Consider the following 25137-nt stretch of genomic DNA (forward strand, 5'->3'; position numbering starts at 1 on the left):
TCCTCACTTCATCCCTCGATAAGCTATGACTGCATCTTTAAAAAAAGATTGCTCTGAAAAGGTACACATTTGATAGTCAAACAAAACAGCCTCAAAATCACTTTAGGGCATTGGAGAAGTGGCTTCTATTCCCAGCCTCTGAAGTCAAATAACTGTCACAACTTTGTCTAAGCTAACCAATGCCTAGGGTTTCAAGGTATTTAATTACATAAGTAAATTATAGAAACACAGAGAATAAGTGGAAATGTCTCGCATTCAGTCAGACATTTTGTCTCAAACTCTGGCATCCTTAGCTCGCTCAGCAGAGAATCAAGATGAAGTCAAAATTAGTGTTGTTACACTATTTCTTTTTATAGCAGTTGCCTGAAAGTCCACAAATGCCAGCCCAGCCCATTAATGTGCTGTCACTCAGTAACATCACCTATTTTGTCCTTTAAGAAAATAGGTCTGTATGCATTTTTGAACATCACAAGCACAGACATTCACTGTTTTGAACTTTTTACAGTATGACTATTTCCAGTGTCTCCTGCCAAGATGTTAACATTGATAGTTCAATGTGGCTATGTAGATATTATTTATTGCATGAAGCACATATTAATGATTTTTTTCTTGGTCACAGATTATTTGTTTAAAAAAAGGCAGAGTTTTACCTTCTTAGTTGTTACAATTCTCTCACCTCTTGTCTTTCTAACCATGCTGCAAGTCTGTCAAGAAAAGCTCCAAAATAAATTTAACATTACAATTATTACAAGTAACTCACACTGGCATTTGTGTAGGAAGACACCCCCCTCCCTGCATGCTTCTACCACGGTGGCAAACTTATTTCAAAAATTCTGATGAAACGCTTTTGTAAATTTTGTTATTCTGTGATGATAATAAATCATTATAGCCTTAAACACTTCTCTAGCTTGGAGCCTCAGTCACAAATTATCTTGTCATTCTGACCAAAACATTCTCCAAAAAAGCTTGACAAGTGCTAAAACCCAGAACATGAAACCATGTGTTGTTGTGAAAGCAAGATTCAGAAATGTCAATTAATTAGATTAAGAGGCTACTTTTAGCTTTACTTGTGTTGCCAAATAACCCTTAAAATATGCATAACAGTGGAAGTCTACCTCAGCAATACAGTACTTCTGTGCAAAATAAAGACAATGGATCTGGCTAATAGAGGGAATTATTGTATCTGTCATTCAGACAAGGAGAATGATCTAGAAGCAAATGTCTTGCTTCCCTTTCCACTCTATGGATTCACAAGCAAGATAAATTCTGCCACTTACGAGTTTAGGCACAATTTTTTTTTTTTCCTGAAATCTGATTCAGATTAGAAAATAAAAGTCAAATCACTATTATACATCTCCATAAGTAAAATTGATTTCTAACATCACTCTCTGTTTGGCTGTCTCCCCTCGCGCATAAACTATCACCCTTTATTTGCATTTTTGAAGTTCACTTTAGAAAAAAAGTGGTGCAATTAAATACATTTTTATTCAACTTTCTCATAGCTACCCCTAAAATTTTTATCTTTAAATAATCCATATCCTCAATTTTATTTACACTATAAACTGTTCCTATATTTTAATGGTATGTTTGCTTTAAAAGGGGTTGTTGGCTTTAATAGCTCAGTTATCATCTTTGTAAACTAGCATTCCACATTCCTCCTAACTAAATCCTAGCAAATCGTCTGTGCTTGCATTTGGAACATACATTTCATCACTGAAAATAAAATTTAAGCCAAATAAATGTTCTGTTCAAATTAATATACATAAAATGAATAGCTATACATAGATCAACTTTGATGGATTTAACAGTAGGTTTGTTAGTGGCAGAAGGGTCATGATACGTAATACACTCAAGAGAATGGAATGAAATAAATTTAATTTCCTGTAACCCCTATTATTTTGTGTTACAATTTTTAATGCTAGAACACTGCATCTCTTCAGAAAAAATTAACTGCTTGTGTTTTTATAAACTGTATCACTAGTATTGTGGATCAGTGTAAAGGTACAGGTTACTACACACATAGGTGGGTAAGTAGGTAAGCAAAAAAGGAAGGACCCCAACAGTGGCAGATCTGCAGCCAAAGGAAGTCTGTAAAGCCTTAGGTTCTAGCCCAGGACAACGCCAATTTATACCACAGGAGAGCCTTGGCTGAAGCTTAGGAACAATAACTTGCAAAAAAGTAGCATCTCATTCCATTTTTCATTGAAATACATCAAAATACATATATTTTCTCATCTTTGCCCTTCCACCCTGTCCTTTCAAAGGACCTTATCTCTGGCAAAGCCATCATTTCACAGATAGGATGGTTGTGGGCACAACACAAGACCCCAAGTTACAGTATATAGATTCAAATATTGTATAGAGTGGCATCAGTCCTTGAGCAATAACCAATCTTTGAATGACACTTAGTAACTCAAATAATGAGTTTTGGCCTCTAGCTGTATTTTTAATTCTTCAGCTTAAAAAAAAAAAAAAAAAAAAATCAATAGTTTCATTTTCCCCTGTTAACTGTGTTACAAGCAATGGTTTCTAGCAATTAACCCTGCTCCTCCTTTGCCAGAGCCTGTACAGACCTACAGCCTTCTCCACGGCCTGGACTTACTCTGCTAAGCAAATCTTCCTCCTTCCCCATTCCTTGGCCTTTCCCTTCCTCACAGGGCACTTACATGGTCTTTTGGCTCCTTACTTGGCCTGTGATTAAAAGGTGACTGTATGTAACCATTTCTTGATGCTGTTGAATACATATTTGAGTCTTCCACTGGGAAGTGGGACTCTGTAGAGGGTATCCTGTGCAGGCCCTTTACTGAATGAGGAAAGAGACAAGGAAGAGAGATGGAATATTTAAGGATGTTAAAAAAAAACAAAACAAAACAAAACCACTAACAAACACAAAAGACCAAGACAGTCATCCTAATTTTCAGACACACCACAAACTATTCTTAAGTTCTCTGGCCAAGGCTTGTTAAAAGCAGAACAACCTAAATGTTCTAAAAATTTGTATGAAAAGCAGATGGAGGCATTTCCATACAGAATGAGCCTTAAGTCAAGTGTAACAACTGGAATATATTGTCCACCAAGGATCAAGGCAAAAATTCACAGTCTTAGAGGCACCCTGCATGCAAAGGCTTTAGGTGCCGTCTCTGCAATACACCCTGCCACTGGCTGAGCTGCCAGAGAAGCAGTAGTGCCTCACCTGGTCTTCAGCCACTCTCCAGCAGAGCAGGGACCTCCCATGGGTCCTGTGTCCCATATGTCCATTCCCTCCAGATATTCTGGAGACCCCAGGTCTCCTCGGGCAGCCTTAGGCAGTTGTTTTGGCACTTAAATCCTGCCCTTTATGTCTGTGCTTGGAGAAGCCCTATGAAACTGTGAGCCCTAGCTGAAAATAGAGCAGTGAGGACTAAATTAAAGTAAAATTTAGTAACGGGGCCCAAATGTTAACATGCTGTATTTATCTCAAACTTATTAATGGCCCTATGAGTCTCTGAAACACTTATTACTGATACATGGGATTTTGCTGCTATAATAGGCTTCCCTGAGGAGTAACTAGGACTCCAGCTGTACTGCAGGATACGTTGTACTACATATTATAGGGTTAAACGGTGCTGTCTGTTATCTGCACAATGTGCGTATTACCAGTGTAAATGAGGGAGCTCATTTGAGAAACCTCAAGTCTGTGCTGAAACACTGAAAAGGTTTGTACTATTAGTGAAAAAGAGTGAAGGGTCCCTTTTTCCAGTTGCGAGCAACTTAGTCATATGATTGATGTAGAAAACTTAACACTTCTACCAGCAAAAAAATGAAGCTGTGTCTAAAGTAACTCTACCTACCAGTGTTACAGGAGTGCAACCTCACCTGAGCACACAAGGCAGTCACAGCGTAACACGGTAAAATGCAAGGCTATTCACTGCCTGTCAAAAACTGTTAGCCAAGGCAACAGTGATGCTAAGCCACGTAGGTCCCTCCCTCTGCAGAAAGAGAGCAAGCTAGTATTTCTTCCTATGCAGCACAAGAAAAGCCTGATGAACTGAACTGTTGACAGAAGTGACATGAAAGTTCCATCAAACTAGTTAAAATGAAAATAGTCAGTACCAATGTATGGCAGGAAAGTGGACACAACTTTGCAGGGAAGAAATGTACTCTCTGCAATAGCCACGCATACCCGAGATGTTCAAAAAGGATCGTAGGTTACAGGAGCCCTCAAAGTTCAACTTCTGGTTATTCTGCAGCACAAGTAGTTCAAGAACACCCACGTCAGTTCATCACCGAGCGCCGTGATGCTGACGGCACTCCTCCTCTGCAAGCTGCTCCATGCTTAACTTGTAGCTAGTGTTCCCCGTGATAATCTAATCTCTATGCCCCTTGCTGCAAGTTTAACTGATTAACTTTGTCCTACCCTTGGCAGACATGTAGAACATTTGATCAGCACCCATTTTATAACAACTTTTTTTTTTTTTTTAAACATAGCTAAAGACTGTTATCATGTCTCTACTCAAACTTCTTGTTTCTAGACTAAACAAATCCAATTCTTTTAACTTTTCCTCATAGGTCATGTTTGCAAAACCTCTAATCATTCTTGTTGATCTCCTCTGGATTCTCTCCAATTTGCCTCCATCTTTCTTAATGTCATCAACTTCAGCAGAAGTTTTGCAGCTTGGAGAATTGTTTCTTGCTGCAGAAGTCACCTGACACCCTGACCTTTAGCTCAACAATGAGAAATAGCATACAAGTTTCCTTAAAGAAAATGGTATTACATATATACTGTCATGTATACTTAGTGTCATGCCACCTGCTTGCCACATCAGCCAACTACTTTGCCTTAACAGCAACAAAGCAAGAACAAACAATAAAAAAGCTGCTTCTTTGGTAAGCTGTTGTATAGACAGTCTTATTGTATAACTTAAAAATAGAAGAAAGCACAGCTGAGCTGTTTTAAAATTCTATTAAAAACTAATTTTTCTCTCCACATCTCAAAAAAGCAATTTCAAGAATACAGAACAGACCAACAGAAAACTGGAGAGAGAAAAAAAAACAAACGTGTACTCACTGTTAAGTAGATGCTAGCCAAAGTTACAGGGGCGTGAGTGCAACAGCTTATAATCAAAAGAAAGAGAATAGCATATCAAGCCTTTATCTCAGGCTAAGTGTTAAAATGAGTGTAAGAGTTCTTCAACAGGTCTGTGAGTCAAACTTCTCACACATAGCAACTCACAGGACTTGCCTCTTCTTCACTGAAGACTAGGAAGTCCAACAAGTAGCACTTCCTATGAAAGCAGCCAGCAGGGAACTCCAGAAGCTGGTGACATTTGACATGTTACCTACCCACCACACAGGAGTCAGTGATGTTCTCCAAACTACCTCTCAGCTTCTATTTAACTCAGTAAACACCTAAATTTCTACCAGCTGAGGAGTGCCAAGCTCCCTGGCTGCTGATGGCCTGCAGGTGAGGTGCGGTGAGCTGAGCTCTGGAGCTCCCCAGCAGGCAGAAGGCAGGGGGGCTGGTGGGGTCTGGTCTGAGTTGTGCTGGGGGGACACCCACTACCTGGGTTCAGAAGGAAAACATGCCAGCAGCTGGGGAGCAGCTCAGCCCACCAGAAAGCCTTCTCCAGCATAGGGCAAAGTGTGAATGGAAGGGAGAGCTCTGGCTGCTGGGCTGCAAGCTGGGCTGCTGTGGTCTCCAGCTCCAGGAGAGGGCTTGCAGCTGGGATGCTGAGCAGATGGCAGGCAGCACCTGTCTGGGCTCTGTTAGGAAGGGTGGTAGCACAGATGCTTTAGCTGCTCTCCAGAGTATTTCCCTTCTAGGTGCTCAGTTATGTTGCTGTATGTCTGACCAGCTTCAAAAAATCCCCACTCGGCCACCAGATCTTCCCTGTTATTTGTAGGGCAGCCTGGGTGCCCAGCAGAGTGCTTCTGTCCAGGGAACAGCTCTGTAGAGCACAGGGGACAGGTGGGTCAGAAACCTCAGTGGCCTGGTGCTGGGTGTCTCTGATGGGTTTGCGGCATTTGCCATTGCCCATACAACAACCTCTTGGAAGAGAGGTCTGAATGGGTTTGCAGGAAAACACAGCAAATGCCCGATAGCAAGGGGTTCTGAGGAGGAACGTGTGTTTGCAGAGCGCACTGCTTACAAAGCGGAGCGTGCAAAGCTCTGGGCTGCATCCAGCAGAAGAGGGGTTAAAGGAGATTCGAGTGCTGGAACAAGGCTAAGAGGGAGTATTACATGTGTCCAGAGTGTTTCTATGGGATCAGAACTGTTTAAAATATAATGTGCCTGCACCTGTGGGTTGGTGTGGTTTTGTCTGCTGTTCAGTGCTTCCTGAGAAGCTGCTAATATACCATAGCTGATGAGACCGCTGTTTTGATCTCTCCCTCTTTGGAATCTCTTCTACTGCCTTTAATAAAAACCCTATTAAGAAAGTACAAGTGGGTGCTTTGTGCTTCTTCAATACATAATTTATATTTTCAACATTAAATACTCAAACACATGCTCTGAATTTGTGCTTTTTTTTAATCTAATAGTTTCTTGCTGGAGACTTACATACATTTTGTATCACGTATTTCCTTTTTTTTTTCCTTTAGTTTTTTGAGTGTTCTTGCACCCTGCCCAAATCTTATGTTGAAATTAAGAGGCATACTGAAGCCCTGTCATTCAAATTATTGATGGTAACTAGTCTGTCTGGGGGGTGATGGTTGTATTAAAACACTTATGACATAAAAAAGAAGCATATGGCATTTACAAAATGTGGGCCAATGAAGAACAAAAGGGTCATGTTCACTCCCAAAACAGGAGCAAGCATCTTCTGGGGGGTTACACATGAATTCGGTTCAGAGGGAGCTGGAGAATCTCATATTTTGAAATCATGGGGGGTATGAAATCAGCGTAAGTTACAGCTGCCCTTAGGTGCTTGCTTTTGAGTGGTCAGTGCCACAATCATTCAGCAGAGCACATTGATCTCACTGACTGTGGCAGAATTATAGAGGGTCTCTTTGCATGAACCACTGCTGAACAATTTATCTGATGTATTAATCATCCCATAGATAAGAGTATCTGGACTGTAGATTTTTCTTGTAACCCAGTTTCTCTCCCATGGTCTTTTGATGGTGGTGTTGGATTTTCATGTGAAATTTTAAAATTGCATTTATTTTTTTTTAATGCTTAGGATCCCAGTGTCCATTTTGAAGCACTCTGAAGTACAGGCTGGGAGTGTAGGAGTGTTCTGCAGTCTTCAGAGACGACGGAGAAGTGCTGATCTCTAGTTCCCCTTTCTGAGAGCAGCTCTGTTTTGGAAATTGATTTGTCTTCACGGTGGCAAATAAAAATCAAGACCCTATTTGTCTTTCATTTTCCAAATGCACATGTAAGAGGCAAAAAGTGAATATTTTATTAGAGATTGGATGAATTAGTATAATTTATAGGGTTGATGTGGCTATTTTACCCACTTCTAGTAATCCCTCTGGGAGACTGTGCCTATGCTGCTAGTATGGTAACCCAGGGAAGTTGCTGGTGTGCTGAGGGCAGCGTCCCAGCCACCGTGAAGATTAGGCATCCTTGCCGTGCAGAGGGCAAGCCCTGCTTGTACCAGCCAGGCTGTGCCCTCCGGGAGCCTCCTCTCTCCGTACTGCACAGCCACAGCCTTCAGGAGAGAAGGACCTTCTCGGTCCCACCCGCCTTCCCCCCCATAGCTAGTATGAATCCTTGCTGGTCTGTTTTTCGTGTCACCAAACTATCCCCAACACTTGGAGAGCACTGAAACACATTTTGCAGAATTTCTCCATCTGCTCTGCCCTTCTCCGCAGCTCCGTGACATTGCATGCTCAACTTCCCGGCACAGTAAATGGGAATTAATGCGGAGAAGTCCATGGCTGGCCCTGACCGGCCGGCCCCTGCCCTCCAGTGTTAATCTGCTGCTGTTCTTCCTATCTGCCCTACGCAACACAGCATTAGAGATGGAGATGCACACTGCAACCCCTGGTTAAGCCATTTTTTTGCTTCCCAATTACTGCTGTACCCCCATAATTCCTATTTTAAAGTGGTGTTTTAACTCCAGTAATTTCCAGAGACATTTAACAGGGGCTCCTCTAAACACAATCCTGCGATGATTTCATGTTTTATCACAAGCCAGAATGCACACAGAAAATTTTCATCCGTTCAGAGGTACAAAAAGCAGTAATCTTAGCCTGAAACAATTGTACTGAACTGAAGCACTACTCCTCTTTTCTAGATCTACTTTTAAGATCCCTGTCAAAACAGCCCTTCAAACACATTTGATTGGGTTGGGGCTCATCACGCTGTCACCAACTCACTTTTCATTAGGCTGTTGCTCTCTGTTAGCCTAGCCAAGCAGAAGAACTCAAACACATGCACAAATTAAATCGACATCCAAACTCCACCAATATACAAAGCAATTTAAATGATATTCATTAGAGCGATGACAAGTCCTGATGAGGCTTTCAGGAGCGGAGTCCTTCAGCTTCTGCCGACTCGGTTTCATGGTCATTGAGGCGTAACTGCAGTGACTGTACCTCCAGTTTAGAAAAAAAAAAAAGCCAAGAATATGACTCTGCTCCCTGCCACACCTACCTCATTCTCTCTCTCTGCACAGGTTTGCATCTGAGCACAGGCTTCAGGCTTTTCTTACAGTGCCTCACAGGCTTTATATCACACACACACTTTAGCAAATCCCTTTCCTTTCCCCACCACCTACAAATGCGCCAATTAAAAAGAATTCCATTTTCAAGTAATTTCATTTCACTTGGCTAGAAAGGTCACTAACTCACAATTATGATGGCTATAAACATGTCCCCAGTTTCCTACCGTACAAGAATGAATGTGATATGTTGCAGCTTAATAAAGAAGTATTTTCCAGTGTTAATTTATACTAAAGTTTAAAACTTACCCTCTCCCCATTTATATTTTTGATCTTAAAAAAAATAAAAGATGGACACTGTTTCCTCCACAGTGAGTGGAATGCGGCTGACAGGTCTAATACAGCCTTTTCCACAGTGCCAAATCGTTTGAAATTCATTTCCCTTGTGACCAAAGTCCTTAATTCAGGCATCAAGAGGTAAGAAATCAGAAAATTAGCTCGCTATTTGGTTAGAAAGTCCACTATGCCACTTGCAAAAGTTAAGGGTACCGGGGAAGAAATGCACATCCTCACCCTAATGTGACACCAGGAAAACCCAGCGGGTGATGTTGAGGGGCACACAATCATTTTAGCTGGGGTATGGAAGCTGTCACATTAGCTGTGAAGAGCTCCACCACTCGTCCCCACCGCCCGGCTGGGAAATGTGGCCATGACTGGCATTGGCATTTTTTTACTCCTTTTTGCTTGCTCTACAACAACCTTTTTTATTTCTTGAAATGGGCTAAGAATTGTAAAACCATGATATACAGAAAATGGCGTTATATTATTACTCAAAAATTTCTTTTTTTTTGGCATACCTGCCTTAGGTTGTAATTTTTAATTTTACTTTTTAAACACTCCTACAATGAAAGATAGGCACATTGGTATATAAGCAAGTATGATTTGCAGCTGCGTATTTTCATTTCAATAAAGGTTATATGTATGAACTTGGTGAGTGGTCTGGACATATCCATCTATCCCAAAAAGTCTATCTGATTTTAATTCTCTTGAAAGTTTATTTAACCAGAAGTGCATTTCAAGCTATAAACAAGGCAAAGTGAACCAAGCAACAGCTGCTGAGGAAGTTAACGCGTCCCACGTAAATGTTGTAATATACTGCTGAAAAACAAATCAACAAACCAGCCGCTACCCTAACACGTAAGTTGGATACTTGGGATAAAGGAAGATTGTTTTTACACATAAAAAATGAAGTTCTGTACCACCACCACTGTATTTGTGTATGTACTAGATAATGAATACAGCACGAGCTACGTATTAGTGAAACTTGGTCTTCTTTTTCATGCTGAACATTTAGTTAAAATTACTGCCCCAAACCAAGGCCTGAAAACAGATTGTAACCTCAGTGATTATTCCAGTGCTTCCAGACATGTATAATGATGCGTTAATACATAATTCTGCTCCCTTCCATAAATGACCCTGATTCTTCCGTCACTGGTAAAAAATTGACTTCTTACGCAAATACTCTTCAGTGAGGGCTGTAGTATCATAGCTTAAACATATACAAGCTTTTCATTATTATAGGATAATTACTGGAAACTCAACAAAATTCGCTGCTACCACGCCCCAAACAACAGAGCCGCTTTCATACTCCAAGATGGCAGTATGATAATTATTTCTTTTTCTCTCATTTACCTACAGCAGGTCACCCAAGGGCTGGAAGGCATATCGTGGCACAGAGTCCCAGGAGAAGAGAATTTACTCATTTTTTTTTCTGCTGAAGATTATATGTATTTGCTAGTAATACCCAAGACAGTTACACATTTGTATTTCCACTGCTAAAACAGTAACTGTCCAGTCAAGTATTAAGAGCTATTTCATCCTTTGCTAAGAGGACAATTCAGTGACTTTTAAAAACTTGAGTAATCCTGAAACTCTTTTTGTTTTCTACTTTGCTTGATAAATTCTAGTTTTACGACCATTCCTGTATTTCAGCTCTGTGGAGCACTGTGGGTAACAGACTACCTAGCAAAGCTCCAACATATTCTTATAACAAGGAGTTACCCAAACAAAGCAGGCAAAAATAATTGTGATAATTTGATATTTTTCTGAGAAATATATAAATAGACCTCTCTGGAGGTGTATTTTAAAATACAGAATTTATTGATTAAATTTAGCTTTATTACCAGTCGTCTCTGTTCCACTTGCACCACACAGCTACTTCTTTTTCTGTTGCAGCTGAAATAAGAACTTGCAAAATTAAAGAAGGTTATTCTCTTTGATGCATGCCAGTATTTTTTTTTTAATCTCAAAGTATAGCCAAATTTTTTTCTGTCATAAAATGCAGAGTCATATCTGTGTCTAGCTTTACATAGCAAGACACACAGCCATATTAAAATGCAATAGATAATTCCCATATTGATAAAATTAACCTGCCTTGGTTTGGACAAAAAATTGCACATAGTGTTTACCAAAAAAGCACCCACATAATTAAAACAACATACTTTCAATTTTAATACAAAAATAAAATCTAATGAAGATTCTAGAAAGATATCTGTTTCAGAAACAAACAGTTCCTTACATTAGCTTAAAAGTTATATTTCAGTTAATTATAGATTTCTTATTCACTAAAACTTAAAGATACATTCACTGATTTTTTTTTTTTTTTGCTAAATGTTGACTCCAGTGAACAGCTCTCTAAGATCTGGCATATTGATTTCTTGTTGTGAAGTGAGCTGTTCAAGCTCCATTTAAGATTTTCATCTTGCATGTAGCCCTGAGCACATCATAGCACCATAAATTAGTTAAATTGCACATTTATCACAAATGTTATTTTAAGATACTGCGTAAATGTGATGGCTGGAAGATATACAGTACACTGCAACAAGCCACTACTTGGGTGGGGTTAGACCAGGGTCACCTTTATACACCTGTGATTTAAAGCTCTTCCCACCCTATCACCATTTCATTTTTAAACTCTTTCTTGAAGCATTTTGTTTTCTCTCTCACTCGATCTGCATATTTCTAAATAAAATATCAAATGCAAAGGAAAAGTCAGAACTCAGATGCATATTTTAAAATCCTGCATCCATACCTTCACGTTTGTCTAATAGGAAAAAAATTATCTTAACATAGCTAGGTTGGTGATTTGGTTAGGACTAACAGTTACCATGCCAATATACATATCAGTGTATGGATGAAAAGAACATTATTCTAGTTCATTGATTCTCTAAATTCTTTATAATGTGCAATCACATTGGTATGCCAGTCCTGGAGGTTCTGAAATGCAAGCTGAACTTTATTTTAATAAATTTGGGATATGCAGATCCTGACTAGCCATTCATTTGCAAAGTTTCAAGCATATTTTTAAAATGTATTAAAAAGGCATTTCTGGTGCACACTAACAGATATGGTTGCTCCCTGAATTTTTACTCGGTATGTCTCCTCACTGCACATTCAGACCTAGGTAAATCAGGCCCAGGAACTGACTTTTGCCAGATTAGGTACAGTTGCATCAGTGGTATTTGGTGTTTGCAATCATCAGCCTCTTATCTGTATTTTAAGAATAAGTAGAAGGAACACTGCAAAAGACTCTGTAACCTCTTGCTTTTCCTCCCTCCCGTGTCCCAGATAGCAGCATTGCGTACAGAGCTTTTCGCATTACTATTATAAGTCAATGGTGCATCTTAAAAATACATTGATTGACAATATATGCAATAATCTGCCAGTCTCCTTATGTGTGAATTTCTGGTTTGCAACCAAATACTATATTTAAGCTGTTAGAATTTTCAAAGTAGGAATTCTCTGCTGTAGAGGTAAAAAGTTTGGCTACATTTAGATTGAGATCATCTATTTGCAAAAAATTTGGACAGCCACTGGGGAGGCTTCATGAAAGACTTCCACTAGCCAGGTCACCTCTGCTACCTAAGTGAGGGGGACTCCTGACATGGTATAGCCGACCAGCAAAACGGCATGCTGCAATTTTATCTCTGGAATTTGAGCTGAGGCCATAAACATTGACACACAAATGACCTTAAAATCAGACACAACTGTGAGCCAAACGAGAAGGAAAAACCCCAGAGCCCTAATCATTAACCCCATTCACTAGGTCTGCTTAGCAGTGTTGGCTATCGAATGAACAGAACACTCTGCTACATCTTTGAAGACATGGTACTGGCCTTTACAATTAAAGAGTCAAAGAAAGAAAGAAAGAAAAAGAAAGAAAAAGAGAGAAAGAGGGGGTGGGGGAGAAAAAGGGGAGGGAGAAAAAGAGAGAGAGGGGAAGAAAGGAAGAAAGGAAGAAAAAGAACCAAAGATTCAATTAGTTGCTTATTGGAAGACAGTGGATTTTTTTTAAATAAAGGAAACTGTATATTTGATATTCGTATGCTAGTTATCACTTGAGACATGATTCTTAAGTGCTGTAATGGTGGTTTTGGTTCCCCTGTAACCATCTCCAGACTCTGAGTTCACCTGACTGGCAAGACATTATTTACAGGCACAGTAATACAGGTGCTTCCCAGATGCAAATTGTTTTCAATGGTTCTGATGGGATGACCTGTCAACACCAGTAAAAGTCTGTCATTATCATATAAATGCTCCTGCTTGTTTGCCTTTCTTTGGCATGTGTTTATTCATCTCTTCCCCTCTCCCTATCCGCTGTGAATGCTGTACCACAGCAGGCAGGGCTGTGAGAGGACTCTCCTCAAAATCACAAAGTTTAAGTCATCGGTCTCAGGTTCCTACTCCTGTCGTTTGAAAACGCTGTGTAGATGGAACGGGATTCTCCAAGCCCTGAAATACCCACCCCGATGCAGCTCCCAGACTCTGCTCAATACATTGGGGGAACGCGTAGGAGCAGCAGTCTCTGCCTGGGTCTGAATCCACAGCACAGCAAAACACCTATTTGCTTTGCCACACGTTGCTTATAAACCCCGTCTTCACAGTCAGCCTTACCTGATGTTTGAAAAGGAGTTATAACACTCATTTATCTTTTCTGGGGGAAAAAAATTCTGTTAATGCAGCCTTTGAGTAAGCGCTACCCTGCTCTTTAAATGCTAAAGTTCACTAAAACTCCAGTGATTTATGTGCAGCTTTTGACTGCCAGCACCTGGCAGATGAAGAAACCTACTCAAGCTTCAGTCATAAACAGATAGCATACAATTTAATTTTAATGTGCTCGTTAGTCGTAGCACATTTCAGACATAATTGTGAACGCAACACAAAATTATAGCAAAAAGACAATTTTAATGCTGCTGTAGAAAAAAAGGTTATATGAAGAGTCATATAATGGTGCTTCATTGTCAACAACAAAACAGGGCACAGAGTGCATTACAGTGTCTGTGCTGTTTACATGCCAATATTTTATACATAGATTCTCATATGGTGTCAGCTGTCAGTTACTTCTGCAAATTAACTGCCAAAAATGGAGACGAACAGAATCACTTAGTGTGCTGGTAACCACGGGTTACCTTTCATATGCCTAAAGATAAAGCTGCAGTATGGAATCTTGGGAGAATAATTAGGCAGAACAAAACAGAAAGTTACCAATTGAAATAAAAAGGCATTCTACAATAGGAAATAACAACCAAGAGCGCTTATAAATAAGTAAAAGAGGTTATATCACAGAATGCCTCATAACTTTTTAAGCAAAGTATTACAGTACAAACATTTTAAAGGCCTTATCAATGTTTAGGAAATACAGTACAAGTTTTTCAAATAGATTTAACCCTTTGAGCACTGAGTTTATTTTGAATTTTCTCTTTTTTTTTTTTTTTTTTTTTACTAATAAATACCTTTAAAAGTCATGTTGTGCAAAACAGTTAGAATGCATGCCAGGAATGCAGTCCATGGCTTCTGTTTCTTCAGACGGTTTAAAAAAACAAAACAAAACAAAAACAAACAAATGATAGCAACACTAATAAATATGTATAATTTAAACATGAACCTCTATTAATATAGATGTACTGTATAGCAAAACAAAACAAAACATACTTTGCTTTAAGAATAATGATTCTGAATACTTTATAAATGCTATCTGTGGTATCTTTCATCATATAATTTACAATGTTTGGATGTTAAAAGAAAAACCGTTAGATCTAAAAAATGAAATATACACTATATATAGGTACAGTTTATACGTGGAGCTTATCAGGTACAAAACCCACTGTTGCTAAAAATGCTGAAGAAAAAGAAAATGGCATTAACCACAATCACATTTTCCATAAGAGATTTTGAAATCTATACAATATATACATCTATGTTTCAATGTGAAAATTATATTTTTAGATTTCAAGGTGTGAGACACCTCTGCATAAATGGAGGTTCATATTAGTAATCGGAACTAAGCTGGTAAGGGTTTAAAAAAACCATATCCATACATTTTTACCAAATTAATGCAAAAGTGCTTCAAAGTACTCAGAGGGCTAAAGATTATAGGGTGAGAAATACCAGCACACTTAGGTCACATGAAAAAAGTGCACCAGAATTAGTTATAAATGCTTAATTAAACTGTCTGTTAATGCATGCAGCTTGATGCATCAGAGGGATGCACAGCAACTAAATCCAATTTACACAAAGTTCCAAACACTTACCACTGCATTTTAACCTTCATATTTTACCAGTAACAACAGCTGATTATGCACCTCTATTTAAACACTGTACAGTTATACAAAACAGTTCAGCCCAGAGCGACTCTGGAGTTAAAATAAGAACATGTGCCAAGAACTAAACAGTAGCTTTAAGGCGTCTTTGACAGTTTTCCTCAAAGCAAATTACAGTTATTTTAATCAAAAGCAAACGCTACTGCTTCTCTAACTCTGAAACATACAGAAGATGATCCTCTGGTGACTTCCCATGTGTTTTGCTAAGATGAAGTTTAACAGCATGCTTGCTTGCAAAAGTCCTGTTACAAAGTTTGCACTGATAAGAAGTTCCCATATCTTCCTCTGGCGAGGATGTCACCAGTTTTTCAGACGGTGACTTTGCTTGTGCTATCTGATTGTTAATCTGTTCACTGGACAGTTTGGACAAGTCTCTTAACCTGAAACCCAGATGCGATTCAAGATGACTGATATAAGTTGAAGGAGTTCTGATCTGTGAAGCACAGTCATTACAAAAGAACACTGGGTGCCCAGTGTCCAAATTTTTAAGGAACTTAGTTCCCCCCGTCCTTCGGAGCTGGTATTTCACATTGGCTAGCCAGTGGCTAATTGTGGTCATTGAAAGTCCCGTAAACCTGGAAATGTGCATTCTTTCTTGAGGGCTCAAGTCTGACATGATGTATTTCCCCTCTGAAGTCTGCCGTAAACTAGCCGCAAACTGGGCCTGCAATATGAGCAAGTGCTGAGGGTTCCAGTTAGACTGACGTCCCTTCCTTTTCTGAGCTGGTGTGCTCTCTTCTGGTTCCTCTATTGTGGTACCATCAATGTCAGATTTCTCAGATATGCTGGAAGGTGTGGAAGATTTTGATGTGTGACTTTCTGTCAGGTTCTTCAGCATATCAGATATATCTGACAAGGCATTCTCGCGTAGCGGCGAGTTTGACATGAATGACACGACTGCAGATGTCTTTGCTGTTGTCACTGTAGATGAAGAAGATGCAGAAGATGTCGATGTGGATGACAAAAGCGCTGAACCCAAAGAGCAGCTTTTGTCACTCTTGCCTTTCGTCAAATCTATGGGTTGGTCATTGTTGACATGATAAAAATAACGGTCTAAGTGGTCTGGTTTTTTGGACTGTAGAGGTGGGGTGGCCACTGCAGCCTTTTCCGCCAAACTGTTGCTCATTTTAAAAAGCATGCTCATTGGATCCAAGGCGGGCAAAGATGGCTTTGCTGCCTTCCCAAGGTGAATATTCATGACAGATTGCAGTGCACTTAATGGATTTACAAATGGCTGTTCGGGAGGGTGATCAGTAATGATAGCTGTGCTGCTACTTAAAGAACTCACAATGGACTTAACAGGCTCTTTCCCATTTTCCACAGGTTCTACAGTTGGACTATCCTTGCAACCATCTCTCTGAGGGACTGGGCTGTTCTGCTGGCTTTTAAAGCCACCGTCATTGGAGGACTCCACTTTAAGGGGTTCACTGACTTCACTACTGCATGGCGAGGGCGTCGCACGCTTCATTGGAGAAAGCTTTCCTTCAGGCTCTTTCATTTTTTCCTCCACTTTAGCCACCTTCTCGGTGACTTTTTTTACCAATTCTTCCATGGCGTGAAAGTTTGTTTTTGGCACAGGTGAGGTCTGACTGCTTGGTGGAGACACCAAGGGCTGATTTTTAGTTGGTGATACTAGTTCATTGTTTCCAAACATAGGTTTTAATGGTGTACTCTTCCCAGATGAACCCAACGACAGCTTCATCATATTAGGCAGCTGATAGGCAGCATGAATGCTGGGGTAGCCACCCCAGCTTGGCGTGCCATTCTGGGCTTTGTTTATAGCTGATGTAACTGTGTTTTCTAAAGACTTCAATATATCTAATCCCCCCTTAGGGCTTTCTTCTAGGTCATTTTCAGTCAAGTAATGGTATTTTGAGGAGATATCGTACTTCTCCTCATCTTCACTTGACTTTTCTTTGTCTTTCATTTTGTCATCGGCAATGCCTCTTTCTTTATCTACTTCTTTTTTTATTTCAACATTTAATTTAGGGGAAACACTAGAAGGTGTATTGGAAGGAGATGTAAAAGTGGTGGCAGCTAGTGGCACAGACTGGACTTTCTCATCTACTAAGGACGTTACTGTTGGTGTCGCTGGGGCTTCTATAATTGGCTTCCCTTTTTTCATGGCGGAGTTAGTGACTTTAATAAAATGTCCCGTCACCATCATGTGAGCCGTGAGTTCCTGCAGAGTGTCATGCGAACTTCCACACTCCATGCACTTCAGAATTTGAGACTTCCTCGCCTCAAAGTGCCAGGCATAGCTGGCACCGTTCTGGTGACCGTAACGGTTATTTGGCGTAATGTAAGGATTAGAATTCTTTTGAAGTGCATCATTGGTATCTGAGATTGTTGCTTTTGGTGTCCCACCTGTGGAGTCTGGAGAACTTGGAAGTTCAAGCTCCAGTGATGCTTTCTTTCTAGTAGCTGGGATAATTTTTGCTGCTACAGGTGTAACAGGTTCCTTCAGAGGCACTTTTTGGTAGTGTTTTGTTTTGATCATATGAACACTCAAATCCTGAAGAGATTCAAATGAATGACCACAGTACATACACTTTAATACTTTCTGGGCATCTTCTTTCCCTTCCATTTCAAGCAAAGAACGTTTACGAGGTTTGGACCATCTTTTAGGGTTATTGTTATCAGTTTCATGGTTGTCATCTCGATAATGTCCCGTTTCATTCATGTGCACTGTTAATTCTACTAAAGTATCATAGGCAGCACTGCAGTCTTTACAGCGGAATTTACTGGCTCCAGTAAATATAGAGCCATAAAGCTTACTGCTTTGTCTGTACAATTGAACTGTGCTAAAAAGACTCGGTTCAGGAAGAATTCTGCTCTGAGAAACTTGCTGCAGCGTTTTCGCCATAGCAGTCTGGTGCCAGTCAAAGCTGCCACTTCCACAACTGCTACTGCTGCTGCTGCTACTGCTGCTGCTACCATTGTTTTTTTCTGAAATTGGCTGGTGAAGGTTCAGATTGAGATTGGACCAGTAGGAATTGGAGAGGAAGTTATTATATACAGCTTTCATTTGTTCTAAACTATCAGATACAGTAGAGTCTTCCAGTGGTATCGAAACCTCCTTGCTCTCTTCCTCATTTTTAATAGAGCTGCTCTCAAAGTCTGCCATGCGGTCACTTGTCTCACTGATATGTGACTCACTGTCCATTTCATGGCTAGAAAATTCAGCTGCTGGAGAGTTTTGGTAGCTTTGGCAGTTCTTACTGAAGTCTTTTTCTGGACATGTGTATTTTGCTGAAGGCTCCCCATCAACTGCATTTTCATCAGGTTCCACATCTTCTTCCACCAGTGCTGCTGCTTTTAGTTCATCTGAAACATAGGCTATTATAAAGAGAAGAAAATATAAGTTAGTTTCTGCTGATCACACTTTTGCTTAAGTGTTTTAGCCAAAGTAGCATACTTATTTGTAAAATTAAACAGTTAAAATTTAGTGTTTCTTCAGAGCAAGAAAAAAATCTGCTCTTCAAACATAATTTGCCACCTTATTCTTCTCAAGGGGCAACAGCTTGAAATTAAAACTAAATTTGAAATTAATGAAGCACATTCTGGAGGTGGCATTCATTTCTAAAGTAATAAATTACTTGTATCAACCTCAGAGACAGCAGTTCCTGTCTGTCAATTAATATGTCTTATGCTTCTCCTACCCCTAATGCATTTCTTAACAGACAGATTCACAATTTAAATTAAGCAAGCATTTTTTGCTCATTACAGTTTTGAGATGCAACATTTAATAAATATAGAGTACAACAAACACCAAAAATTTCTACAAAGTAAAAAAATCCCCCGTTACAATAAGCAAAAAATTAGATTTTTTTAAAGTTATCATTATTAGTAGTACCATATTTTAGAGGAGGAGATGGTAAAAGCAGGTGATGCAACCTTTTGAAACAACTCACTAAGAGCAATTTGAGGATATTCATTACGGGTGTAACAAATGACCCATTCACATTTAAACATACCTTTCTCAACAAGAAAGCCCATGTAGAATTATGTCAGGAGCTAGTTCAAGAAAATTGGTATGCTGTACTCATTCTTGCTGTATAAATATATACAAGACCTTCCAGTGGACCTTACAAATGTCAAAGTGTTTGCTCTTTAGACTACTTTGTCAATATTTACTCAGCATAAGCTACACGGACACCCAACAGGGATCTTGTCTTTTTTTCCCGCTCTCAAGTAATGCAACTGGTGATGTAAATCTAAGATACTCTTCCTGAATAGGATAGTTGGGAACTGACAGTAAACATTTTTTTTTTCCATGGTGCTTCTGCGCACATATTCTACATACATTAAGTCTACCTAAGTTTTTCCTTTAGGCAAGAAAACTATGAAAACATTAAGAGAGGGATCATCAACTGATTAAAATTATCTATTTCTACATAATGCATTAATTTACAGCTAAGCAAGAAAGCGAAAATAGAACACGACTGTTCCGTCTTAAGTGGAATTTAAAATCTACTTGCAATCCCTCACAAATACAATTATAAACTTTGGGAAAAACGCATTTCCAGTAGACTGTATGGTTGAAGACACTTGACTTTTGACCTTCTCTGCAACACATCTGGAATGTGTGGGTATCTGTATCTTAAACACATTGAATAATCTATAGCTTGTTTATTCAAGCAATAGTGCAGAGAAGAGAATAATTTACACCCCAAAAAGACCTATTTTAACCAACAGAGTGAAAAATGTAGAACAGTATAGTAGATATCATATATACAGTAGTGAACCTTGCAAACTTCTTTCTGGGAAAATATGTTTAAATGTGATCAGAAAACCACAAGAGACAAAACAACTTATAAAGGAACAATGAAATCAGGCTTTTAGTTTCACATGGAGTATTTCTTCATTCAGTTAGGTAATACAAAATATTCACTACTGTTCTTTCACATGGATGAATGGTAGCGAATCTTCCTCCAAGCATGCAAAGTTATAATCTGATCTTCAGAATAGGAGTTAAACCTTTGAAAGCACAAACATATGACATAAGAGTAACATAATAGTGATTAGATATTTCAGCTCAGATAATTTCAATGCAGAAAATTCATGCAGCAAGGGTCCTATTTTTAATGTTTGTGAGAACACAGTTTGAAAGAAATATGTTAAAAGCTTTATTATAAGATGTTTCAAAGACATTGATAACGAAGGTCAGATTTTAACAACATGTATATGTACTCTAATGAAACAGAGCTGTGCTGGTTTGCTCTATTTCATGCTTTTTCAAAATATTTTAAAAAAATATTATTTTACGTATATTACAGTCATGTCGGCAATTTGTAGTACGGATCAGCACCTATCCTGCAAATACTTGCAATGAAACCGCTACAAAGAATCTAACAAGGTGGATTTCATTCAATACTTTGATTCCCTTATGGATGGTACAGATTGTTTTTCATCTCAACTATTTGTTCCATCATGTTTCTGAACGCTACCAAAAACTTTAGTGAAGAAGACCAAAGCAGTTCAAATTACTCTCTAAAGATGAAAACTTTTAAATAAATACTGATAATGTGTAAACAACTGACTATCAACTACCTTTCTCTCAACCATGCCATATCCTAGTGATAGGAGAAAGGAAGAATGGAAGGAAGGAATGACAGCATGAAACCTATGAGTTGGAAGCAAACGTACCCTTTTTCTTTTCCACCTTGTGGAAATAGTTTTTCTTTTACAACTCTCATTCCTTTGCCTCTGTTGTGAAACTGAACAATAATTTCCTTTTTACAAGGTAAAGAAAATCCAAGGTTATTGCCACACTGCCTGCATAATAAAGATCTCATTCACACCTCTGGGCTGAGACAGCACACTAAGGCACTCTAAGTGTACTTGGCTTTTGCTCTTTTTGTCCATTGAGTGCTAGTGTGAGCGTGTGCCACCTGTTCCCACCACCACAGCATGTACCAAAGCCCTGGGCTCCACCCCTGCACACCACAGAAAGTCCTCCTGGGGACCGGTGCTCACCAACACAAACGGGGTCACAGAATCAAGCCCCTAATTAGTGTGGTTTTCTTTACATTTCTCTTACTGCTGAAATATTATGAATTTTGTTTGGACTGAAACACTTCTATTGTCACATTCACAGTTTTTTAGAGAGTGACTTTTATATCAGGGAAAGCCTCCAGCATGCAGCTCATTTGAATGTAAATCTATTTACCTTTCATGCTTTCTTTGCCCTTTTCACCAACTATCAAGCCTATTTGCGTGTTAACCAGGAGCTGCCTCCTCTATAGCTGTTCTCCTTCCTAAGCTCAAGTTGCAAAGCCAACTTGTGACATCAGTCTTTGATCCAGAAACGCGGGAAATGAGGCACAAATGACAGTATGGAATTCAACATGGCAATCTGCAACTTTGATAAACTGACAGGTTGAACAACTCCTTCTGCTCTTTCCCCTGCACAAAGGAGAGGAAGGATGAAACACGACGTTACCCCAACTTCCTCAACCAAAGATTTATGCAAGAGATAAGGATGCTCAACTGGAGTTTATGCCAGTAGATTCTAACTCCTTATTCCAAGGGCCGGTCACTTGCCTTCAGGGCAATATAAGGCAACTCAACAAGTCCTAAACCAACCTGCGATGGCAGACTGTGGGAAAATTAAAAGTTTTGCAATACCACTACGGGTAGCTTTACAGTGGCTGACATGTTTCTTCCTCAGAAAACCCAATTAAATTGTTACCAGCACATGGGACAGAAAAGAAGAGAGGGTTAAGGCCAAACTTCAGTCCCATGCTAGCAGGGAGTACGGGATTCAGTGCAGGCACCCGTGGAAAGGAGCCCATCTGCAACCAAGGAAATCTCTGATCCTTCCCTGCCGCACCAGATCTTGCTCGGAGAGAGAGATGATCTATATTCTGCCTAAGTACAGATGAAGGTAACAGCTTCACCGCCACAGAAGAAGGAAAAGGAGGCCTGTAGCAGAGAAATTTCTTGTTTGATTAAGTACCTACAGGAAGAGCAAAGAGACTATGAAAGCAGAGAATAAAATCAGGAGGTGATGGTAAAAAAAATTTTTCACTGAGATTCACTGCTTGGTAGAGAGATTGTCTTGAAGAAGCACTGTCTCCAGCCCATCGTTACTCAGCCGTTTTCTTCTTCTTAAAAAAAAAAAAAAAAAAGACAGACTCATAGTGTGATATTTTTCAAGTGTAGAGTAAATGCTTGTAACAGCAGGGCATCTGTAAAACTCTTTTTCAATGCCTCGACAGCAAAGTCTGAGGGAAAAAAAACAACTTTAAAGTCAATTCTAATGGCAGAAGAAGTTAATAAGAATGGAAATGAAAGAAATTAGGTGGTTGTGGTTTTTTTTTTGTTTTTTTCCAGAGTAAAAGAAGAAAAAAAATTATAGTTCTCGAAAAAGTTTTTAGTTTACATCTCACAGGGCACCATAACCCACAGGAAACTGCCTGCAAGGTGAGCAATGGTGTCACTGTGACAGAATATTTGACAAAAAACGGAAAGCGGTTCCCTGGTGTGGCCCTCAGTTTCTAGAGAAGATGAGGATATCAAAGGGATTCAGAAACCTATTGCAGATGCAGCCACAGAGAGGTCGAGAACAGACAGTTCCCTCATTAATATTTGTTATAATTATTAACTATACTGCTAGGTAATAATGAAATTAACACATTTGATATCAAAACATAACAGTAAGCTGTGGTATAATGCAATTCGTTTCCACACAACAGGGAATTACCTTCATAACTGAGCTATGGATCATTTCTTTGCCGGTGGAAATAAATTGTGATCCATCACCGCCCAAAATGATCTACATATTGTATATGCACTAATAAACTCATATACCTGGCTCTACACAGACACCAGAGATCTACTATACAAGAGCAGAGAAATATCACCAGTCCACTATGTTTCTGCAGGTAGAGGAAGTCCCTGTGCAGCTACAACAGCCATTACTGTGCTCATGTCCTGGGCCAAACTCAGCAATCTTCTGAGACGCCCACCAGCACAACAGCTACCAGCTCAAACCACAACTGCTAGAGGTTCTCTTCAGCAGAAAGGGGAAAAACATCACACAGTTTTCATCCCTTCCATGGTAACATCCACCCAGTAACACGGTCAGACACACAGCTCCTTGAGTTTGTTTGAAATAGAAAACCATAGCATTAAAGGCAGATTTTACTGTTCTCCCAAAACCAATGAATTGCACAATTCTTCCCTTATTTCCTGAAAAATGCATCTGAGACCATATATTCTGGCTTGGATCTATCCAAATATTTCATTTCGATACTTTTGAAATGTCTTGTTTTAATTATGGTTTTTTGGCCAAGACTTTTTCTTTTATTTTAATTAGCTTACTGGGGTATATTTAAACTAGTATATAAGCTCTTTTCTTGAAAAAGTACCAAAGCATCAAAATATTCTTCTCACATGAAAAAATGCTTAACTACAAAAGTTTACCCAAACCATTCAGTTCCTTGGAAATATTTTGGCTTTAACCAAATAGCTGTTTATTAAAAAGATTACAACCAGCTTTATTATTTATTTATGCATGGTTTGAAATGATCATGTAATACTAAGGGTCATTTCTCAGACAATCTGATTTTGAGTGCATCTTGAAAAAAATCTTCTCAACCCTTAAAACACTGAACCCATATACATTTCATGCCTGAAAAAAAGAGAACAGCAGAAAGGGATGGGAGCAGGAATGCTCCCAGCGCTTACAGGATGAATACGATATTCCCAACCAAAAAGAAAAAGGGAAAAAGGATCAGAACAGATTCTAAGGTGGAGCAGTGAGTAGGACCCGGCCAGCGAAACTCTCTCTGCAGCCTGACCCCACTGGTCCCCAAGCCAAAGCAGGGCTGCGAGAGGGCTGCTCCTGCCATGGCCACTGCTGCTGGCAGTGCAGAGCCTTTTCCTAAATATCATTCCCATTTTGTTTTAAAGCACACACCAGCCACCTAAGAAATAATGAGAATATTTTTTTTTAATTTAAGTAATTGATGAAAAAACCTCGAAGAGTCCCCAGTTCCGGTGGGACCATTCAGAGTTCAGAGGGGGCTCAGTCTGAACACCAGTCCAGGGAAAGCCAACAGAGAAACAGCAGCACAGAGATGATTTGACTGTGCCAGTGAACCTTATTCACAAAATTAATGAACAGAGGCAAGAGAAAACCAGCTCAGTGGATGGAGTCAATCAAAGACCTAATGCAAATGAAGGCATATAAAAGAGTTATATTAGTCTGTTAGAAAACTCCCACTCCACACGTCTTCCACTTACAGGAAGAAAGGCAAACATTTCACCCACAACATGAGCTATTTCTATGCTGAGACTGACTGATAATTCACATGTAACTGAAATTGTATTTGAGACTCCACCACTTGGCAGAGATGTTAGCATATCAGGTGGTAGAAATGGGAGGTAGGAGTGGCTGCCCTGTTTACAAGAGTGGCAAATGACAACACTGTCTCTAGACGGGCATTGCAATACTGATTACCCAGCACCTTGACAGGGGCATTATTCCTGTTAGAAAGGTCAAAGGTTCTGTTTCATAGAGGCAGGACTGTCTATTATGGGAGAGAAATGTTATTTCCAAGTGGAGAGGTCAGCACTTCTCTTGCACATCGGCTGCAGTCGCTCGTACCTCGCACCGGAGTATGATCCTACTGCAAGACTGATTATTCTGCCCACTGGCAAGGTCAAGAATATTAATTTTGAACATGTTAATTTGATGTGATGTGCATGATTAATGCTTGTTTAGCTGGATTTTTTGTATGTTGATAAATCTGCAGCCTTTTCATGCCAGTAAGAGTGTAATATTAAGTTACTGGGAATCAGTGTGGATAGATGTGACATAGCATGCCAGTCTAATGGGTGGCTATCACCAGGCACTAGAAACTTTGAAGTGTACTTGTGTT

The 25137-nt window shown here is 39.5% G+C and overlaps 1 protein-coding gene across 1 annotated transcript in view; it reads right to left on the reverse strand.

The window, feature by feature from the left end:
• Positions 1-14612: 14612 nt before the first annotated feature.
• Positions 14613-25137, reverse strand: part of TSHZ3 (teashirt zinc finger homeobox 3) — a 62797-nt gene continuing 52272 nt past the window's right edge. Inside the window, exon 2 of the mRNA XM_068411297.1 lies at positions 14613-18586. Coding sequence (XP_068267398.1) covers positions 15387-18586 — 3200 coding nt within the window. The 3' untranslated portion in view covers positions 14613-15386. The remainder of the gene's footprint in view (positions 18587-25137) is intronic.

The sequence above is a fragment of the Nyctibius grandis genome, chromosome 12 (genome assembly GCF_013368605.1).
Source record: "Nyctibius grandis isolate bNycGra1 chromosome 12, bNycGra1.pri, whole genome shotgun sequence".
NCBI lineage: Eukaryota > Metazoa > Chordata > Aves > Nyctibiiformes > Nyctibiidae > Nyctibius > Nyctibius grandis.